Here is a 19,469-nt window from a genome sequence, read left to right on the forward strand (position 1 = left end):
AACCCCTTGGAGACCTCGAAATAGATCAGAGAGTTGTTTGGCGAGCATAACAGAGCAGAGCTTTCACCTCCATTCCCTTAGCCATGTCCTCCTATCGCTTGTACTATTATGTTCTCAGTACATTTTAAAAAGTCAATTCTCTTCTTTTCCTTAAAACTTATCTAAATAGGAAACTTGATATCACCCACATACATGTTAAACTAGGGTCACTTGAGATAAAAAGTAACTGAAAAAAAAAATGCTGTTTTAGCTGGAAAATTGTGCCTGCTAAAGGTATTGGACCCGAGGCCTACTCCACCACTATTCAAAATGTGTTAGCAAAGCGTTAAAGAGTGGCACCAAACCAAGGCTTTCTTCTGGACCATCATCTGTACACACAACATGTGATCTCTAGTAAAAGGTATTCACATGTAGGACTGTATATTCCACTGGCATCGCTGATAAATATCAAGGTAGCGTCCAGCCGAAGGGTCTATTTTGTTTCCTTAGTGGGTATAAATCTTTTAAATCTGGTAAGATTTAGAATTAAAATTAGAAACACTTAAGAGAATAAAGTTTATATGCATAGAAAAAGTCTAGAAGGGTATCACCCAAATGTCAACAATGTTTATTGTTAGATTTTTGTGTGTGTGCAATAATTTTAGATTTACAGAAAAGTTGCAAAGATAAAAGAGTTCTTGCATACCTTTCACCCAGTTTCAGTTTCCCCTAATGTTACTTTACCGTGGTACTTTTTTGACATATTTGTCAAAACTAAGAAACCAACACTGGTACATTACTATCAACTAAACTCTAGACTTTGTCTTTTGCTATATTTTTCATTAACATCCTTTTTTGTTCAAAGATCCAACCTAGGATCTCACAGTTCATTTAGTTGTCATGTCTCCTTTGTCTCCTCTGGTCTGTGACAGTTTCTGTCTTGATTTGTATGACCTTGACAGTTTTGAGGAGTGTGGACCAAGTGTTTGGTCTAATGTCCTTCAATTTGTTTTTGTTTTTTTTTTTCTTTTCCATGATTAGACTTCTGTTATGAGTTTTTGAGAAGATTGCAGAGATGAAATATCCTTCTCATTGCAGCATACTGGGGGTAACTGACATCTACATGACCTATCACTGGTGACATTAATCTTGATCACATAGTTAAGGTGGTGTCAGCCAGGTTTTTCCATTGTAATGTTACCATTTGTCTCCTTTCATACTCTGTTTTGTGGAATAGAGTGACTAAGTCCAGCCAACAATGAAGGGAACATAGGGGAAGAATTAAGCGCCACTTCCTGGGTCAGATGGTTGGAAGAAACTTAGATCATCTGCTGTTTTCTGGGTGGGATATATAAACACCCAGAGAAATGCTCCAGATACTGTGCCTGCTGTCTTGAGAGCCCACTGGGCTTCACAATGGTGTGATGAGACTGGAGGACTTCTCTGCTAACTGGTTCCTATTGAGTGGTCACCTTTTGAGAAATAGCCAGACTGTTTTCTGAAGTCACTGCTTCATTTTACATCTCCATCAACAATGTATGAGGGGATTTCTCCATATCCTCACCAACACTTGTATTACTTGTCTTTTTTATTCTAGCCATTCCAGTGGATGTGAAGATACCTACTAGTATCTCACTGTGGTTTTGATTTGCATTTCTGATGACTACTGATGTCAAGCATCTTCTTGTGTACTTATGCACCATCTGTATATCTTATTTGAAGCAATGTCTATTTAGAACTTTTGCTCATTTTTTTTTTTTCAGAACCTTTGCTCACTTTTAAGTTGGGCTATTTGTCTTCTTATTATTGAGTTTTAAGAGTTCTTTATATATTCTGGATACAGGTCTCTTTGTGATTTGCATCAAAAATATGATTTGCAATTATTTTTTTCCTTTTTTTTTTCTTTTTGGATGGTATCCTTTGCAATAAAAAAGTTTTAATTTTGGTAAAGTCCAATTTATCTAGTTTTCTCTGTTGTTAGTACTTTGGTGTCATATCTAAGAAACCGTTGCCTAATGCAAGGTCACAAAGATTTATACCTATGTTTTCGTCTAAGAGTTTATAGTCTTACATTTAGGTTCTTGATTTGTTTTGAGTTAATTTTTGTATACAATGTGAAGGATCAACTTCATTCTTTTGCATAAAACTATCCAGTTGTCCTTACAGCGGGACGTTTGTTGAAAAGACCATACCATCTCAATCGAATGGTCTTGGCACCCTTGTCAAAAAATTAATTGCCTGTAAATGTGAATTTATCTTTAAATTATCGATTCGATTATACATGTATGTATATGTATATATACACATACATATACATATATATGTCAATGTGTGTGTGTGTGTGTGTGTGTATATATATATATATATATATATAGAAGAGAGAGAGAGAGAGAGAGAGAGAGAGAGAGGAGAGAGAGAGAGAGAGGGAGAGAGTGCGAGAGAGCAATATTTCATTGGTCTTATGTCTTTGCCAGTACCATACTGTCTTAATTACTACAGGTTTTAAGTAAGTTTTGAAATTGGGAAGTGTGAGTGATGCAGGACAGGGAGAGGTCCCCCCTGCCCTCTGCCATTGGTGACTCAAGTCCTATGCTGCCAAGAAAGGGTCCTTGGCTCTGCACAGGAAAGAATTCAAGAGCGAGCTAGAGTTAAAGACAAAAGAAAGTTTATTAGAGAAGAAATAAAGTTCCATAGACAGAGCATGGTCTCCTCTCAAGAGTCAGAGAATGAGACCTCAAGTGGGAAATTGAATTTATATCTGTTTCTTAGTTTCTATGAAAGTCATTGATTATAGGGAGTAAAGAATGGAATGAATAGTTGGGTTTATCCATAAATTGTGCAAGGTACAGCTTAGTCTTTGTTTTCCTATTTTCCTTTCATGGTATGGGTAAGCAGTTGTTAGTAATCTGTGCAGGAATCTTCCTTTATTCTATAGGTTCCTCATGGTCTGGCTATATGGCTGATCTGATCGACCAGGTTCTGAATATAACAGCATATTATAGAAGGCTCTGAATTCCACTTGGTTTAATGTTTAGACAATTTGTGTAGTTCTTATGCCTCTTCTCTATATTATGAGTACTCAACTTTGTTTTTATTTTTCAAGATTGTATTGGCTATTCTGGGTCCTTCGTATTTCCATACAAATTTTGGATAAGCTTGTCAATTTCTACAAAGAAAACAATTTGAATTTTAATGGGCATCACATTCATCACTTTGTTTTTTAATAACACTGAAAAATGAATATGCTAGTTCATAATTTCACTGGAATATCAATGTGGTCCCGAGTTTTCATATTAAACAATCAAAAAACTTGAAAGGACTCGTTTATTTTGGAAATCACATATGAGACAGAATTTCAGTTTGTTTAAAGACTTTATTTTCAACAGCTGTTACAGCTTATCAGTCATAAAAATCATCAGAATCATCAGTGGATGTGGTATGGTTTCTAGGACGTAAAGCAGCTTCAATTTCTGAGTTACTATCATCAGACTCACCCCAGAAGGCTGGAAGAGAAAACCGGACAGCTGTTTAACATCTCAGCACACTGATTAGTTTGGTTTAATCAGCGGACTGGCTAACTGGAGCACTGGTCTGCAAAAGGCCTAGCAGGGACACCACCATGCGCTGGACCTGACCAGATATACCCAGAATGCATGTCAGTACTGCACAAATTTACACATTTCACGATGTTTTCTATGCATTGTTATAGAAAATATTTTGCAACATACTTTCTTTTCTCTTTTGTCGTGTCCAACTCTTTACTGTAGGATTGCGTTTTAAAATCAGGATTAACATGAAAGCAGGGCTACTTGGGTGTTTTATCAGGCCTGACAGCACCTCACCTCAGCTGCCTCTCCACTCTGAGCAGAGGGGAGTAGTGAACTTCACACTGACATAAAAGACTGGATACACATGATTCATGTGGGAAGTAATCCTGGGAATGACAAGGGTTGGGGGGCTGGGAAAGTGAACCGGGAAAGAGAGGAAGCCAACAGAGGGTGTTAATGAGCAGGACAGGCAGTGTGACCTGGGGCTCAGTCCTGCAGGGGGCCCTCTGAGAGACTGCAGAACTCTCCTCAAAATGTCCTAAGAAGAATAAGAAAGTGGGGTTTTTTATCCACCACATCCTATCTTTCATTGTTTGAGGGTTTTTTTTCCAATCAGGGCATCAACTCCCTAGCACTGTGGGCTGCCCTGTGAGAAATGAGCATGCTCCTGCAGCCAGAGAAAGCCTTCAGGTGAAGATACACAGATGTCCGATGTACAAGGCCAAACACATGTCAGTGAGCTGTGCTAAAGTGACCAAAGGTGGTCAGACAACATTGTCTGCTACACTGACAACCTCCATGACTACCGATTTCTACATGGCATGACTTGTCAGCTCTGCAATGACTTTTTATATAGAACCTCATTTAATCTTTCCACCAACTTGGTAAGATAAGTATTAATGTCTCTGTTTAACTGAGAAAATCGAGGCTGTGAAAAGTTAAGTAATTGGCTGTAATCAGCGTTGGTGGGTGGTCAAGCAGAGTGCCACCCAGCTTGTCTGACTCAAACCCATGCTCTCAATTAAAACCCACTGAGAATGGGGTTAAAGGAGACTGGAGCAGAGGGAGCCCACGTGTGGCAAGGGATATGTCACAGTGTTAGCGTGGAAGGAAAGTCAGAGTCTCCCTGCAATCTGTGGGTTGAAGGACGAATAGGAGCTCGCTAGGCTGAGAAAAAGGAAAAGCAACATCAGAGAGAAGGAATAGTATGAGCAAAGGCATAGAGGTGCAAGTGTGGTATATCTGGAAAAAGCTAGTTGTGACTAGACCCAAAGAGGATAAGACCTTCGAAGAAAATAGGGCCAGACCACAAAGGCAGGAAGTTAGAGATCCTATCCTGTAGGTAGCGGGAAGGCATTGGCAATTCTTAAGCAGGAAGGTAGAAAGGTTAAATGAGGTTTTAGATGCTGGTGGCCAGGTAGAGGACAGTCAGGAGTTGAGGAGGAGCTGGATGTGAGGAAACCAGTTGGAGTCTCCTGAAAGCCCTGTCATGTCTTGAGCAGCGGGTACTTGAGAGGCATGAGCAGTGAGGATGGGGACAGAGGCAAGAAACATATCATAGGTAGAAGATACCAGTGCTGGTAATCAGTTAAATGTGGAGGTCAGGATTCTCTCACTATTCATACTTGCAAATTAAATGCTATGTCACTGTGGCCCATAGTACCCATGTGTTCTCAGGTCACAGGCCTGTCACTGAAGCCCTATGATCCCCTTGGAGACAACATTACACCAGGGAGAACTGCAAGGACTGCCCTTGTGATCGCGGGCATGCTTCATAGCCCTTACACAAGAACACAAACACATGTCACCAACAATTCCTTTGGTCAAAACACAAAATGAAAATATAGTATCCATTATTTCTCTTACCTTTAGACTTTAAATTAGTAGTTAGTTTCTTTTTGTTTTCATACCTGTAAAATAAAGAAATAACCTAAGTTCAAAAAAAAAAAAAAAAGATAACCATACACATTATTTACTGAAAAGCCAGAATTTTACATTTACTTCCCAAGTTTGTTTGTTTAGGCGAAGCAAACTTTGATTGACCTCACAGATTGTAAGGACCTTGTTAGCTTACAATCCCTTATTTTTTATTTTTTACGTCTAGAGCACCTGGTCTTCCTAGGTGGTCTCCCATCCAAGTACTAACCAGGCCTGACCCTGCTTTGCTTCAGACGGGATCAGGCGTGTTCGGGGTGGTATGGCCATAGACTTACTCCAAGTTTTAAAAGCAAAAAGAAAATGTCAGGACTGTGGCCAGAGGTATTAGCTAGTGATGTGGTGGGAGGGTCCCTACTGTGACAGCATCACTGCTGTTCCTGAAATGCTGGCTCTGCGGAGATCAAGTCAGACCCCACTCTGCTCCATGTGTGCCCTGGGGCACTGCATGCTGTGCTGCTGCTGGAGAATGAGGGCATGGCAGGGAGGCAGAGGACTGATTCCCCCTCAACGGTCTCTGAAAAACATTAAAGCTTTAACACTTGCAGACAAACTAAGAGAGAAATACCTGAAGAGGAGGGAAGTTCAAGATATTAGGATGCAAGGATAAGTTGGTGGGGAAGTTCAAACACTATCTTCGTTAAGTCAGTGATACTAATACTTAACAGTTTAACAAAGGAGTTGAAGATAAACTCAGTTTCCTTAGTTGAAAATATTACCACATGGTAGAGAAAAATGCAAGTATCTTGGACACTTACGTTTAGGTCTCCATGTATCACATACATAAAAATGCAAGTATCTATGACATCTAATACCTAGCAGCTTGTTGACTAAAACCAGTATAACAAGAAACTGGCTCTATGGGGTTTGATGACCATCTTAATGCTCCTTTCAAGAGTTTCTGCAATTTTAATGAATTTAAAAATCTCTTTTGGGAGCATCATTAGATTTTTAAATTATACTTAAATTTGTTAAGGTTCATATTGTTAAAGAATGACTGAGTAAATCTGAAGACCTAATTGGCTTTATTGAACGATTCATGAATTGAGCAGCATTTCATCTAGCAAGTAGAGAGGAGCTCCAAGAAGCTGTATAACATGGGAGGCTTTTATTGGAAGAAACTGGGCCGGACAAGATTAGCAAAAGAAAAAGGACAGTTTCAGGCCATGTTATCTTCTTTTAGGGGAATGCGGGGTTTGTCTTATTAGGCAGATCACCTCAGTTTCCTCTGAGGGCAGGGACCCTCATGACAGATTACTTCATCGATAATAACCAGAAAATTCCAGACCGATTAATATTACATTCCTGGAGAAGGTTGAAACTGCAATTAGGTCAGGTATTAAGTCTAGGTTTGGTGTCATGGGCTTTAGTACAAGTGACTCCATTTTGAGCCTGTTTTCTCTTTGACAATACTGAATGGTCAAAGGTGATATTAAATAAGAATCTGTTACTTGTATATGGCTTGCCATTTTTATTTTCTTGTATTTTTTTCCAAAGCATTTGCTTGCATTTACATTTATAGATTACTTCATTAAAACAGACTCCATCCTTTTAGATGGGAAGAATGACAAGAAAAGACATAGACGCCAACATGCACCATCACTGCTCTTCTCATGGCTGAGACCTTGTTCTTCTAGATGCAAGAAACCCTGTCAACTCATCTTCTTCCTTTCGGGTCAAGTCATGTTAATCTATGGCTTAAAAATATGCCTTTTGCCATAGTTGCCATAATTTACATTTTTTTCTCTCAGTAAAACAAGCTCTACTAAGGCTCAGTATCTGTCAATGGTCCCTTTAAACTTGGTGTCTTTATTTGCTATGATCAACTAGTGGCCTGTGGCCATATCTCCATGAAGAGTAGATGGCTCCATGACTATCTGAAAGGGTCCAGTGCTAACTGACAATCATAGAGATTGCCAGTAATGTGAGCACCGACAACGTGAGCTTGAAAGAATCCATCTTGCCCACACATAGGTATGAGTGAGAGCATGTGGGTGTACACAAACACATTAAACACAACTGTGGGTTGTGTCTACTACTTACCTACCTCCCAATTTATGAATACACTGGGCTAGATGCTAGAGGGAAGAGGTAGATTATAAAAACGCTGGTAGGGTGCAAAGAGACTAATTTGCCAGCTGTGGGCCATAACAGCCACAAGGGGAGATGGTGAGAGCACTGCTGGCTGGGAGAACTGACTGCATGGGGTGGCTGCAGGATCCCTAAGGAAGCAAAGAGCCTCTTGGACTCTGCTTTGAAAGACGAATGGATTTCATAGGCCAGGACCAAGGAGCAGGATGCAGAGGGATGTGGTAGCCAGGAGCCCTTGACAAGAACAAGGGAAGGGCACAGCAGCAGCCATGCCCCCAGAGTCCAGGCTACTTGTCTGAGCCCCAAGAATATGTCCAGTGCTCACTTGTTAGCTCTCCTGGCTACCTCCAAAGTGCCTCATGATGAACATGTCTGTCCACGACCAAACTCACAAACATCCCAGCATGATTCCTTCCCCACCAAACCAGGTCCCTTCCCCTGTCTCAGCCAATGGCCCACCAACCTTCTAGTTGCTCCTAAGCCCCTTACCAATCCTCTGCCCTCCTACACCCAATCAGCCCGTAGGTCCTGTCAAGCTCACCTCCTACTACTTCCCAAAGTCCTCACTCTTTCCCTATGGTACTGTAACCATCTGGTCAATAAAATCAGCATCTCTTTCCTGGACTTTTTTTTTTTTAACCTTTGTAACAGCCCTCTAACTGGTGACACCGCATCCATTTTTTTCCACTCAGCAGCAAGAGTGACCTTTTTGAAACTAAATCTGATCACCTTACCGCCTTGCTTAAAACTCTTCAATGCCTTCCCATTGTTTTCAGCAAAATAACTAAATTCTGAACAGCACACCCAAGGCTGATGCCCCAGACTTCGCTGGGCCCTCTTACTGTAGCTTTTCCTACCCTCTATCCCCTACTTTCCATTCTCCACCCCGACTCCTCATCAAAGCTACTGTTTCATACCCATTTGTGTAACTGAAACATGATGTCCCTCCCATCTAGACTGTAAGCTCCATGACAGCAGCAACCATAACTGTTTCCGCTCAGCTGGGTAACCCAGTTCTCCACACTTAGTAGGGGCTCATGAATATGTACGGAATGAATAGATGAACCTCATTAAGCATAGGGCCCTGCTTAAAGGCACTTGATCATTATTTGCTGGTACATTATTTGATTTGCATATTTCTACTTATTATGTGAGTTCAGAACCAAGCTGCTCAAGTTTTTTTTTTTTTTTTTTTTTTTACCAGAAGCATTTTCTTACAAGAAACATGTTTCAGAACTAAATGCATGTAGTTCACCCACTGAGAAAGGTGGAAGATGCTTCCTACTCCATCCTCGCACCTTAGGGGTAATGATTTTTCCCTTGGAAAACCATTTCTGCAAGTCAATGTGACACTGATATTCGAGTTTTATTTTATTTTTACACAATTTTTATTTTACACAATTCTTAGGGGCAATGTTTCTTTCTCTGGGTCACAACTAATGTGTAAAGAAAGCTAAGATAAGTACAAAGGGACAGTATAAGAACTTTTCTTTGAGTGCTGGATAGAGCCAACTTGTTTAGCTACTATTATAAATGAGAGAAAAACAAAAACAAATTCAATTCTGAAAGCATAAGAAATGCAAGAGTTAAAGTTATATGCCATGGGATATAGTCAGATGTGCTCAGAATCTTCTCTGAGAGTGTGAAAGTAATATTTCTATCTTGTAAGGCAGAGGTTGGCAAAGGGTTGTTGTGAAGAGTCAGAGAGTAAATGGCTCAGGTGGTGTGGGCCACATGGTCTCTGTTACAACTGCTCAACTCTCGCTGGAGCACGAAAATGGCCGCAGACAATACATGAACAAATGGACATGACTGTATGACAATGAAACTTCACTTAAAGAACTGAAATTTGAATTTCATTTAACTTTTAGGTATCATGCAACAATCTTCTTTGGATTTTCCCAACCATTTAAAAATGTCAAAACTACTCTTAGCCTGCAGGCTGCACAGAACCAGGCAGTGGCCCAGACTTGGCCCCAGGGCCGTAGTTTGTCGAACCTGCTGTGTAGCGGGGCTGACACATGCTGCACTGGCAGCGAACCAGGGAGCCTGCCTTCCCCTACATGGTCTCTCATGGGTTACCCTTGGAATCCAAGATAGGGGACTTGGTATTTTTTCCCCTAGAAGTTTACAGTTAGACTGGAGGTCCTACTTCAAAATTAACCATTTTCAGGTAGGACACCACAAACAATTGGTTAAATTGTGACAAGGTTCCACAGGTCTCATTATAATGGGACAGTGATCTCTGCAGAATTCCCAGTAGATCTGGTAATTTTTTTCCCCCTAGCTATACAGTGACACCACACACCCAACTAAGGAGATGCTCAATTGCTAACATTTTTCCACATTGGCTTTATCACATATTTTCCGTCTATCTATCAAGGCATCTTATTTTCTGATGCATTTTAGAAATTGTTTATAAGTTCCCCTGCTATTGATAAACCAAATTAGGACAACTCTAATCAAGTCACTTTTGTTCTCATCCTTGTTAAACTTAAAAAGCTAAGGCCAGCCATGGTTTTAGAATAGGTTTTATTGTAAGCACAGCACCTGGACCAGAGAAAATGCCTATGTATGTAATCGTGATGACGCAGGGTACTAAAGAAAATAGTCGAAATTATGAGTGTCAGCTGGTCATTTTATATGAGCAAAAGGCTAATATCACCAGGAATAATCAACATAAATATGAAATTAGATAACAAGGACATCCGCAGACATTAAGTTTTGCTTTGTGGAGCCAGTGAATAGAGACAAAACTCATGGGAAAACCCATGGGTTTCTAAGAAGCCTATTATTAAATTATAGCAGAGTATTTATGGATCATCAATCCAGCACCTTCACTGTAAGTGTATAAGTGGTGAAGCCCAGAGAGATTGAGGGATGTGTCCCAAGATACAGTCAGCTGGTGGTGGGGCAGAAGAGGACAAAGCATTTTTCTGAGCCCATAAAATGCAGAGGTTGCAAACTTCTGCCTCCACAGGGCCTCGTGAGAGTGGTAAGACAGCAGGTGGGGAAAACTTGAGTGGGTGGGAACAACTGGTACCTTTCCCAGTGTATGACTGCTTGTGGGTGTTGCTTTCAGAAGCTGGGACCGTGTCAGCTCTGGGACCAGTCATCCTCTACTCTCAATGCCCAACTCTGCCCACTGCATGGCCCTGGGCAAGTTCCCTACCTCTCTAAGCATACATTTCCTTGCCTATAAAATGAGGTAGTAAAGCCTTCCTTCAAGTGTTCTGATAAGCTCAGAGATAATCCTGCTTGAGAGCCCCTATACAGCAGGCTTTGAGAAGTAGGGCTGCTGCACTGTCAAAGCGTTTGGATGACCAAAGGCATGTATGTGCTTGGTTTGGTTTTGTGGGTTTCAAGTGGAGGTGGTGAGTACTCAGGCACAGGGATGGGCCAAGGAAAGTAAAGTCTGAGGATAAACTGAGAGGAAACAAACCCAAGATGCATGAAGTTTCCTCCTTGAGGAGCCTGAATGGGTGGGAGCATTAGATATGGGGAAGAGACAGGGAAACTGCCTCTGCTGGGCCGTCCACAAGCGGGTGGGCAGAGCATCCAGTCTGCAGTGGTTCATTCATCCATTCATTCACTTATTCACTCTCTCAGCAAATACCATATAGATGACACTATGTGTCAGGCTCTGTGCTGGGGCTGCAACAGCAAACAAGATATACTCGACACATCTCTGCCCTTGGGGCTCTCCTGCTTCAGTGGGGGAGAACATACCAAAACAATAACTGTGACACAAGCTAAAAGGGAAACTGTGGGGTGGGCTGAGAACTGATGGAGGCTGGACTGGGGGGGTTAACATTTTAGGCTGCTGACATATGCCAAGAGTCCACAAGCTCTTGTCAAGTTGGGGGCCAGGAGCCAGACACCCTTTCACCAGCAGACAAGATGGCAGAAAGGTAAAAACTCAATAAACACTCTCTAAGTGTGCTCACCCAGGCCCTGTTTCCCAAAAAGTATGAATGCAGAATGTAAGAGCAGAGAGGATGCAATCAAATTTAACTGCAAGCGCCACCTTTGAAAATGTGTGTGCACATGCCTCTCCCTCTCCTGCACACTCACACAGATAACTTAATGGAATGCATGATTCTGCCGCTGGGGTACACAATGTCATACATGATGCAACTGACTTCTATAAATAAAAATGCTTGAGTAAATGGTGGTGCCACATATTAATGATTACTCACTCACAAAGTCCAATGGTTATTGAACACGCGCAATTAAGAAAAACTCCCCAAACCCCAGTGAGGAGCTCAGAGTTGGGGGATGGTACCTATAAATGGCTTCTATCCTTGTTCTACAGATGATGATAGAAATAGTCAAAGGGCCACAGGAAGGGCATATGATATGGCCAGAGCCTCTACTTAGGAAACTTTGAGAAGATTCAAAGTTAAGTCTTGATAATCTAGTAGGCATCAGCCAGGTGAAAGAGTGGGGCAGCAGCATTCCAGCAAAAGAGCAAGAATAAAAGCCAGTGAGAAGACATGACATGTAGCTGTTCAGTGCACACAGAGACCTTGGGGAGCAGGCTGGGAGGGTGTTGTAGAGTGTAGGCCACCCAATACTTGAGGGGGTGCAGGCAACAGGAACTCCTGATCGATAGCAGCAGAGGTAAAACAGTCAGGCTAGGGTGTCAGATGCTCATTCTTGGCTTGTAGGGAGGAGGAATTTGGAAAACAGCACACCTGGGGGATATCCTAAGATTAGTAACACATTGACTCTCAACCTCATGGTCAAGTTCATTTTTTTTTTTTTTGGAAAGAAAAAGGTATGCACAACCCATTAACAAACTACCCGAGTTATTGAGACTTTGAGGCCATGTTGTTCGAGTTTGGCAAAGAGACTCTGAAGGTCCTGCCAAGAACACGGGCTATGGTGTTGGGGACAATGAGGGAGGGCTCCAGCAGGAAATGTACTTCCAGTTCTAGGGTCTTTTTAGAAGCCTGAAAATAACTAACTTATGAGAATCTGTGGTCTCTAGACTCTGAAGTCTATAATTTTTAATGATTTTGAACGCTAGTTAAAATCAATATTAAAATGTCTCACATAGCATCTTTGGCTAGAATTTCCCTCAACATAGACATATTCTGAAAGATAGAAGGCAAAAAATTAATCCAGAAAAAAAATCCCAATGAATGTACCAATCTCTGTAAATACTAATTTTGAGTTTTAGAGGCCAACCAAACTCTGAGATAAATTCGACAAAGTCTGAGCGCCCCCTGATGGTTAACTCAGGGCTCTGCAGCAAATGCCATTTTTTATCTGCCTGGGGTCAAATTGTTAACTCCTTCCCTTCAGCTAATCTAGCAAGTGATTGTTTTATGCTCTATGTAGAAAAAATAAAGTATGCTAGCTTATGATAAGAAGCATGTGGAATATTTAGGAAGTTGCTAATTCAGCAGAATTTAAGGGCAATGCGGATTTGCTAAGTCAGAGATGGGGACGGGGGGTTTATATGAGAACCAAAGGACTTCCAGGAAACTTCAGTTTTATTTCCTTGTCATCTTCAGAACATTCCCCGGGGAAATGGCACAGTGACCAGGCAAGAGAGATACCATTGCCCCATCACAGCATCAGCTGCAGCCTGGTGCCCTCCATTGGCTGCTCCCATGGCTGCAGTGCCGACACAGAATGCCACCCACCGCGGCCCTGCCAGGGCGCTGTGGCTGGGTGACCTCTGTTACTTTTCCCCCAGGCAATTATGTTGTAAGCACACACATCCTTTCTTTTGGTAAAACATTATCTCGACTCAACCAGTAAAACTGAAGTTACACGACAGGCTGTTAAAATATACTCTCTATTGAATAAATGGATCCGGGAGTGTGAAAACCGCTTCCTGGGGAAGGTAAAGCAAGACAATGTTTGCAGAGGAGAGGAAGCTCTGGCATGCACCCCTGAACAAAAGGAAACAAGTGGTCTTTACTCGGAGAACGGCTTCCTATTAGGACTCACTCCTTCGTACATTATGCCTTTCATCCCCACTCAACCACAAAATGATTTTGCTGAAGCAAATACAATGGAAGAAAAAGATTTACACTGAAAGAATCTTTAATAATAAACTGTTGCCGATCTGCCTACTTGCCCATGATTTATAATACAATAAACATCGGATTCTATTACGGCTCATGCACTGAAGCTGCTGCTCTGAAAAATAGAATATGAAAGCACCCGGACCCCACCACCATCACAATGAAATGAGCATGTATAAATGTGCTAAGAGTATCTCTTTGCATCTTTTATAGCTTGTGTGTATTAATCTGTAACGCTTATTAAGAAAGTCATTGCTATGCAAAGCAGCACCCAATCCCTTTCTCTAGCTTTTCAACAGAGTGCACTGTTTAGCCAATAGGATGGACCCTCTGGCCCTCATTCTGCATTCATCGCAGGCAACATTTGCACAATGTATCTCTCAAAGGCGGCTGAAAAGAAGGCCTTAATACTCATGTAAACAACTGCAAACCAATTACTTAATGAATCAGGCCCACACATAATGAGGTGCAGACAAAGAGCTATAAATGTATTTTTGCGCCCAAGCCGCTGCTTTAAAGTAAAATCCCTCAGCTGTAGTTTGGGCTTAACTAGCACATCATAATTATTGTCTCTAGGACATCAGAGGAAGCCATTTTTTTTTTTTTTTTTTTTTTTAAGTCCAGGTTTTCTTTTTCCTTTTCTTTCTTTTCTTTTTTTTTTTTGAGGTTGCTCATCAGCTCACTGACAAAATAGAGCAAAGAAGAATTTTTAAAAGTGCTACAGCAGCACTGCACTGTTATGTTTATTCTCAAGTACTGGGTTTCGAGACCACTTGTAAAAGCAATAAAGCACGAGGAGTGACTGCAGTAAGTGGGATCCTTAAATGTAAGCCTCTATGAAATTTCAGTGAATCCAGGCACAAACAGCAAAACCAGAGGTCTCCAAAGTCCAGGATGTCGTTATTAACACGAAACCCAGGCCAAGAACAAAACCAGAAAAATCCAAACCCACTACTCAGAGCCCAGACCTTTTCCTCACGGGATTATTATCAAGTGTCTAGAACCAAGGGTACCTTGAGGACTTATTTTTTTTCTTAAAGGGAGTGACGAGATTACTTGTAATTTATTTGGGAAATTAATTTCATGCAGAAACAACAGTAATAGCAAAAGCCTGCCTCGAAAGGGGAAAAAAGTTTGATTTTATAATGAAATATAGATGTAAGATGTGAAATAATCAGGCTGAGGAAATGTTCTAGAATACAACTGCTTTCTGAATGTATTTAAAAACTGCCTGAAAATATATATATAAAGAAAAGTTTAAGAATAACTGGGTTTTTTAATACCTCTAAAATATAATGGAAACAAACATTTCTGTCTTTAAAAACTAAGTGCCTATATTATTAAGCCAAATGGTAACATTAAGTCCTGAAAACTACCTGTAGAATTAATTCTTCTAAAATTTCTTTTAGAAGACCTAGAACTTGAATTTATAGTATAATCATAAAAACATAATATTTTAATAATCTTCTTGTCCCATAATTCATTCTCTCACTTACTTAAAAAACATGTATAAAAACCCAGGTATTCAAGATAACAGCTTCTGATAATTAAATGAGTAATTTCCTAAAATGGAACATTAGATTTCTAAAAGCAAGAATTCAATTTCAGAAAATCAACCTCATTTTAATATATTCCAGGTCCTAAAAATACTGAAATATTTTTTTATTTGATCAAAATATAAATAAAAATAAATTTTTTTTCATTTTTAAAATATTACATTTCTGAGTCAAATCATTTTATCTTATGGGATATTACAAATGTAAAGTTCCTGTTTTAAAATTTCATTGGGGATAAGCAGTTAATGTATATGTAATACAATCATTTAAAGGACATCTTTTAAATGAGAAATGTTATTACAAAAGAAAACTTGTGCTGTTTTAAATATTTATCCCAAAGCAAAAAAAGCAGGTATTTCATCAGATGACTGTTTCTATTCCCATTTGTAAATTCTTCCTAAGTGACTCAATGCCATTGTATAACTTTATGTTGATGACAAATCCAGCATATAACTCACTTATCACTGCTCGAAAAACTTGAAAACCAGAAGTGTTACAGTTTAATAAATGTGAAAAAGTAAATTTTTCTTTATGGAAAATAAGCTGAAAAGTATCAGAAAAGGAAGTATAACCTAGCTCACAAACTAGTTAGAAAAAAAAAGGAGTACAAAAAAAAAAAATCCAGCAATTTCTAGTATATATATTAGCCAACCCAGAAAGAAGAAACAGTCCACTTTATTTCCTTTAAGGTCTGATGTTTTCTCTCTGCCCTTTTCTGACACCCACCATTGTGTGGTCTCTAAGCAGTCCTACTGCGAGCAGCTGTAGACGCTAATTTGTGGTTCACTGAGGTGTCAATTGAGTCTTAAACCAAGGAAACAACAGCTGCAAAACAATACTTGGCTCTGGTGCAAATATTTTCAAAGGTAACTAAAGTTTCAACTGTTTTTTGTTTTTTTTTTAGATAAACAAAAACCCAAACCATAACCTTCCATCAAGTCACACAACAAAATAATATGCAGAGTTTGATTCATTGCACAGTGACATTTCTCATCTTGTTGCCACTATTCGAACAGGCTTTCACGACTTTACCTTGACAAAGGACTTCCTTCACTGGATGAAAAACTAGCTTCCGAAGTGATTTTGTTAGTTGCCTTTGTCTTGAATGTACCACTGCCAATATTCAAACCTGTGACAAGCACAAATGCGGAGAGAGAGTGTTAGCTGCCATGCAGCAAAAAAAATGCAATGCAAAAAGAAAGGACCTCACAATAACTTTGGTAAAATAAATGTCAACAGAAGAAGATGCTCTTGAACCAAAGAAAGCAAGGGAGCTTCTGAGGCAAGGAATAAAATGTTCGTAGAATAACAAAAGGAAGTCAAGGGGTTTTCCCGTGTACACAGAAGCCACGAAAAGTAAAAAATAAAATCATTCAAAGAGCACCATTTTAAATGACCAAGATGCATGTGTGAGCATAGGGGTCTCTACTATGGCATCAAGCTCTGGATAATTGTTACACTGTTATAACACACAGGCAGAGACATCACCAAGATGTTGGGCACTAGGAACCAGTCTCAGAAATAACTGACACCCCTGGATGACAGTTGCCCACATCACTCATCATTAGTCCCTCTGCCAAATCCTCTATTTTTCCATCTCACAGAGGAGAATGAATCTCTGCTGAAAACCATCAAAGCCACTCTTTAACCAGTCTGAAAAGGCTGATGGGGAAGATGCAGAATCCACCTCTTTTCCTGGAGCTGGGGGAACTGGACTGTCCTCACGATGCTTGCAGGACAATCCCTGACCTCTGCCCCCTGGGTGTCCTCGGCCTTGGATGTGACTATTGTAAGTATGATTCTTAACTGGCAGTTGCCCAAGACAAGATCACGTAGAGAGTGCATGGGCATCTCAGCAAAAAGCATTTGCTGAGTTTCTAACGTATAACCTGCTTGCCTGCATGTGACCTCTGCAGCAGAGCAATTCTTTTAATAATGTGTCCATGTTCTGCCTTAATAGGATCTGCACAGGACCAAGGAATTTCAGACGTGAAAACAGAGGAACAAGTTTAAGTGGCTTTCCTTAGAGACAGGTCCAGAGACAAAGACGTAAGACATGTGATATAGAAAGTAACTAAAGCATGTGATGTGTCTTCAAAAGTTAGATTTGGAGGTGGCTCCTGAGTTTAGAATGCACATTCCCACCACTACCTGTAGCAATGTTGTGAAGTTTAACATGGGGAATTTGGCTTCCATTTTCCTCTGCCCTATCAGCCTATTTTCCTGCTTCTCTTTGGAGCTCATAGAAGTCCCTAGGATCAGAGTGAGAATGAGAATGAAAAAGTAATGCATGACCAAATGTACAATAAAACAGAGGAAGTATCTAACTAAAATGACAGCCAACACTATCAGAAGCACCTCTAAGATCCCAATGCTGGAAAATTTGGAATCTTGCAGAATTACATAGTATAATTCTGAGTGTAGAGTGAGAAAACTGAATCTAGGGGTACTTAACTACACAATCTATAAAGTAGCACTTCACTATGAATAAATTAACAAAAAATGTTAATTATAACCATATTAATAGTGCAAAATTTTTGATACACATCTAAGGGACTACAACTTTTGTCTAATTTACTTATCGTTTGAACCTGTCCAATTAACTATCCAAAGTATACTTACCAAAAACAGATTTGTGTAGTCACTTCCAAACTATGTATATCTGCTAACCAACTATAATGCTCCGAAAGAAGCATTACTCCCTGGGGGCATCATTGTAAAATGAGGGGGATAGATAAATACTTTCTAAGATAATTCTGGACTCTAATTCTGTGACTCAAATGTGAAGAAGGTGATGAGAAGCAAACAGTTAAGGGCTCACAAGTGCTATATCTCTCCAAAGTGACGAAGACCTTCATTGAGGCAGAGGCCTTGTTTTATACCAAAACATGTTTGTGAAATTCAAATAACCACCACCAACAATACGGGCAGCCCTCCCCAGAGGCTTTTCTCTAACAGGCACAGTGCTGGGAATTTAACCTGCAGTGGCTCACTGAATCCTCAAAATAACCAAAATAACTGAATTTTGCAGCAACCAATTCTAACACTAATATTATTTAGGAAATAGCTCTCCAAAAACGAGTCTGATGGCACCATAAGTATGTCCCTCAAAAGATGTGTCTGGTAAAGACATTTTTGAGACAACTGGGAAATCTGAATATGGACAGGGAATTATGTGATATTAAAAAATCACTGTTCATTTTGGTAGGTAAAATTATGGCATGGTGGTTTATGTAAAAATAAGTCATTAAAGTATACTTCCTTCTGTATTAATCCATTTACTTTAGCAAGGGGAATTGAGGTGACTTATACTAAAAAAAAAAGGTATAATAAAATAAAAGCCACTGAAAATAATAAAAATAATAAAGTATAAGAAAACAGAGAAAATTACAATTAAAACAAAAACCCTAAATTTAAGGACTTAGATTTAAACATAAAATTAGTTTTTACTGGGATTTAGTATTTTCATCGAAAGAAGCCCCACATCCCCCTACAACCTGGTGAGGGATGGTAGCCTAGGATGATGCTTCCCACTGATGATTAAGAAACTGGAAGATGTGGGAAGAGAAGGAATTTGAGGTGTCTCCTGTGGTACTTAGTGACAAGTTACTATCATGATATACCGAGTGGAATTCAAGGGCCTGCAAGAGCCATCATCTTGTGCTTCCAGCACATATCCAGGAAGGGAGACTCTTCCAAACTTGTGTTTGTTGAAGGGTGAAAAACTACTGGCTCATTCTCACCCGGCGAGTTACAAATTTAACTCCAGAAACCTTCAAAGAATGACCACTTTTCCCTGAATACAGCACTGGCAGCTGCCCTGGGTCTCTTAGGCACTGATTTCAAGTGCTGAATTCACCCTTTCTTACCTGACAGCTGTAATGCAGAAACATCTGCCTTTTGAAATCCGTCTTCAGTTTCACTTGAATTATACTGAAGGGTAGACTGCTTTAGCAACTGGTATGCTTTTGTTTCTAAAGATTAAAAAAAGACACAGATAACTGCATAGCCACATGCAAAAGAATGAAGTTGGCCCTTACCTTATACCATACAGAAAAATCAACTCAAAAAATGATTAAAAACTTAAATGTAAGACCTAAAACTATTAAATTCCTAGAAGAAAACATAGGATAAAAGCTTCAGGACAGTGCATTTGGCAATGATTACTTGGATGACCAGAAGCACAGTCAACAAAATAAAAACAAATAAATAGGCCTATATCAAACTTAAAAACTTTTACGCATCAAAGAAAACAATCAACAGAGTGAAAAGGCAACCTACATAATGGGAGAAAAATAACTGAAATCATACATTTGATA

General features: G+C 39.9%; 1 protein-coding gene and 1 pseudogene across 1 annotated transcript in view; both read right to left on the reverse strand.

Moving 5' to 3' along the window:
• Positions 1–3,337: 3,337 nt before the first annotated feature.
• KIZ (kizuna centrosomal protein) overlaps positions 3,338–19,469 on the reverse strand; it is a 107,916-nt gene continuing 91,784 nt past the window's right edge. The window contains exons 11-14 of the mRNA XM_039874351.1: positions 19,020–19,124; positions 16,183–16,279; positions 5,394–5,437; positions 3,338–3,482 (exon numbers count right to left, since the gene is read on the reverse strand). Coding sequence (XP_039730285.1) covers positions 3,379–3,482; positions 5,394–5,437; positions 16,183–16,279; positions 19,020–19,124 — 350 coding nt within the window. The 3' untranslated portion in view covers positions 3,338–3,378. The remainder of the gene's footprint in view (positions 3,483–5,393; positions 5,438–16,182; positions 16,280–19,019; positions 19,125–19,469) is intronic.
• On the reverse strand, positions 5,625–5,736 carry LOC120612071 (uncharacterized; annotated as a pseudogene).

Source organism: Pteropus medius, unplaced genomic scaffold, assembly GCF_902729225.1.
Source record: "Pteropus medius unplaced genomic scaffold, Ma_sr-lr_union100, whole genome shotgun sequence".
NCBI classification, from domain to species: domain Eukaryota; kingdom Metazoa; phylum Chordata; class Mammalia; order Chiroptera; family Pteropodidae; genus Pteropus; species Pteropus medius.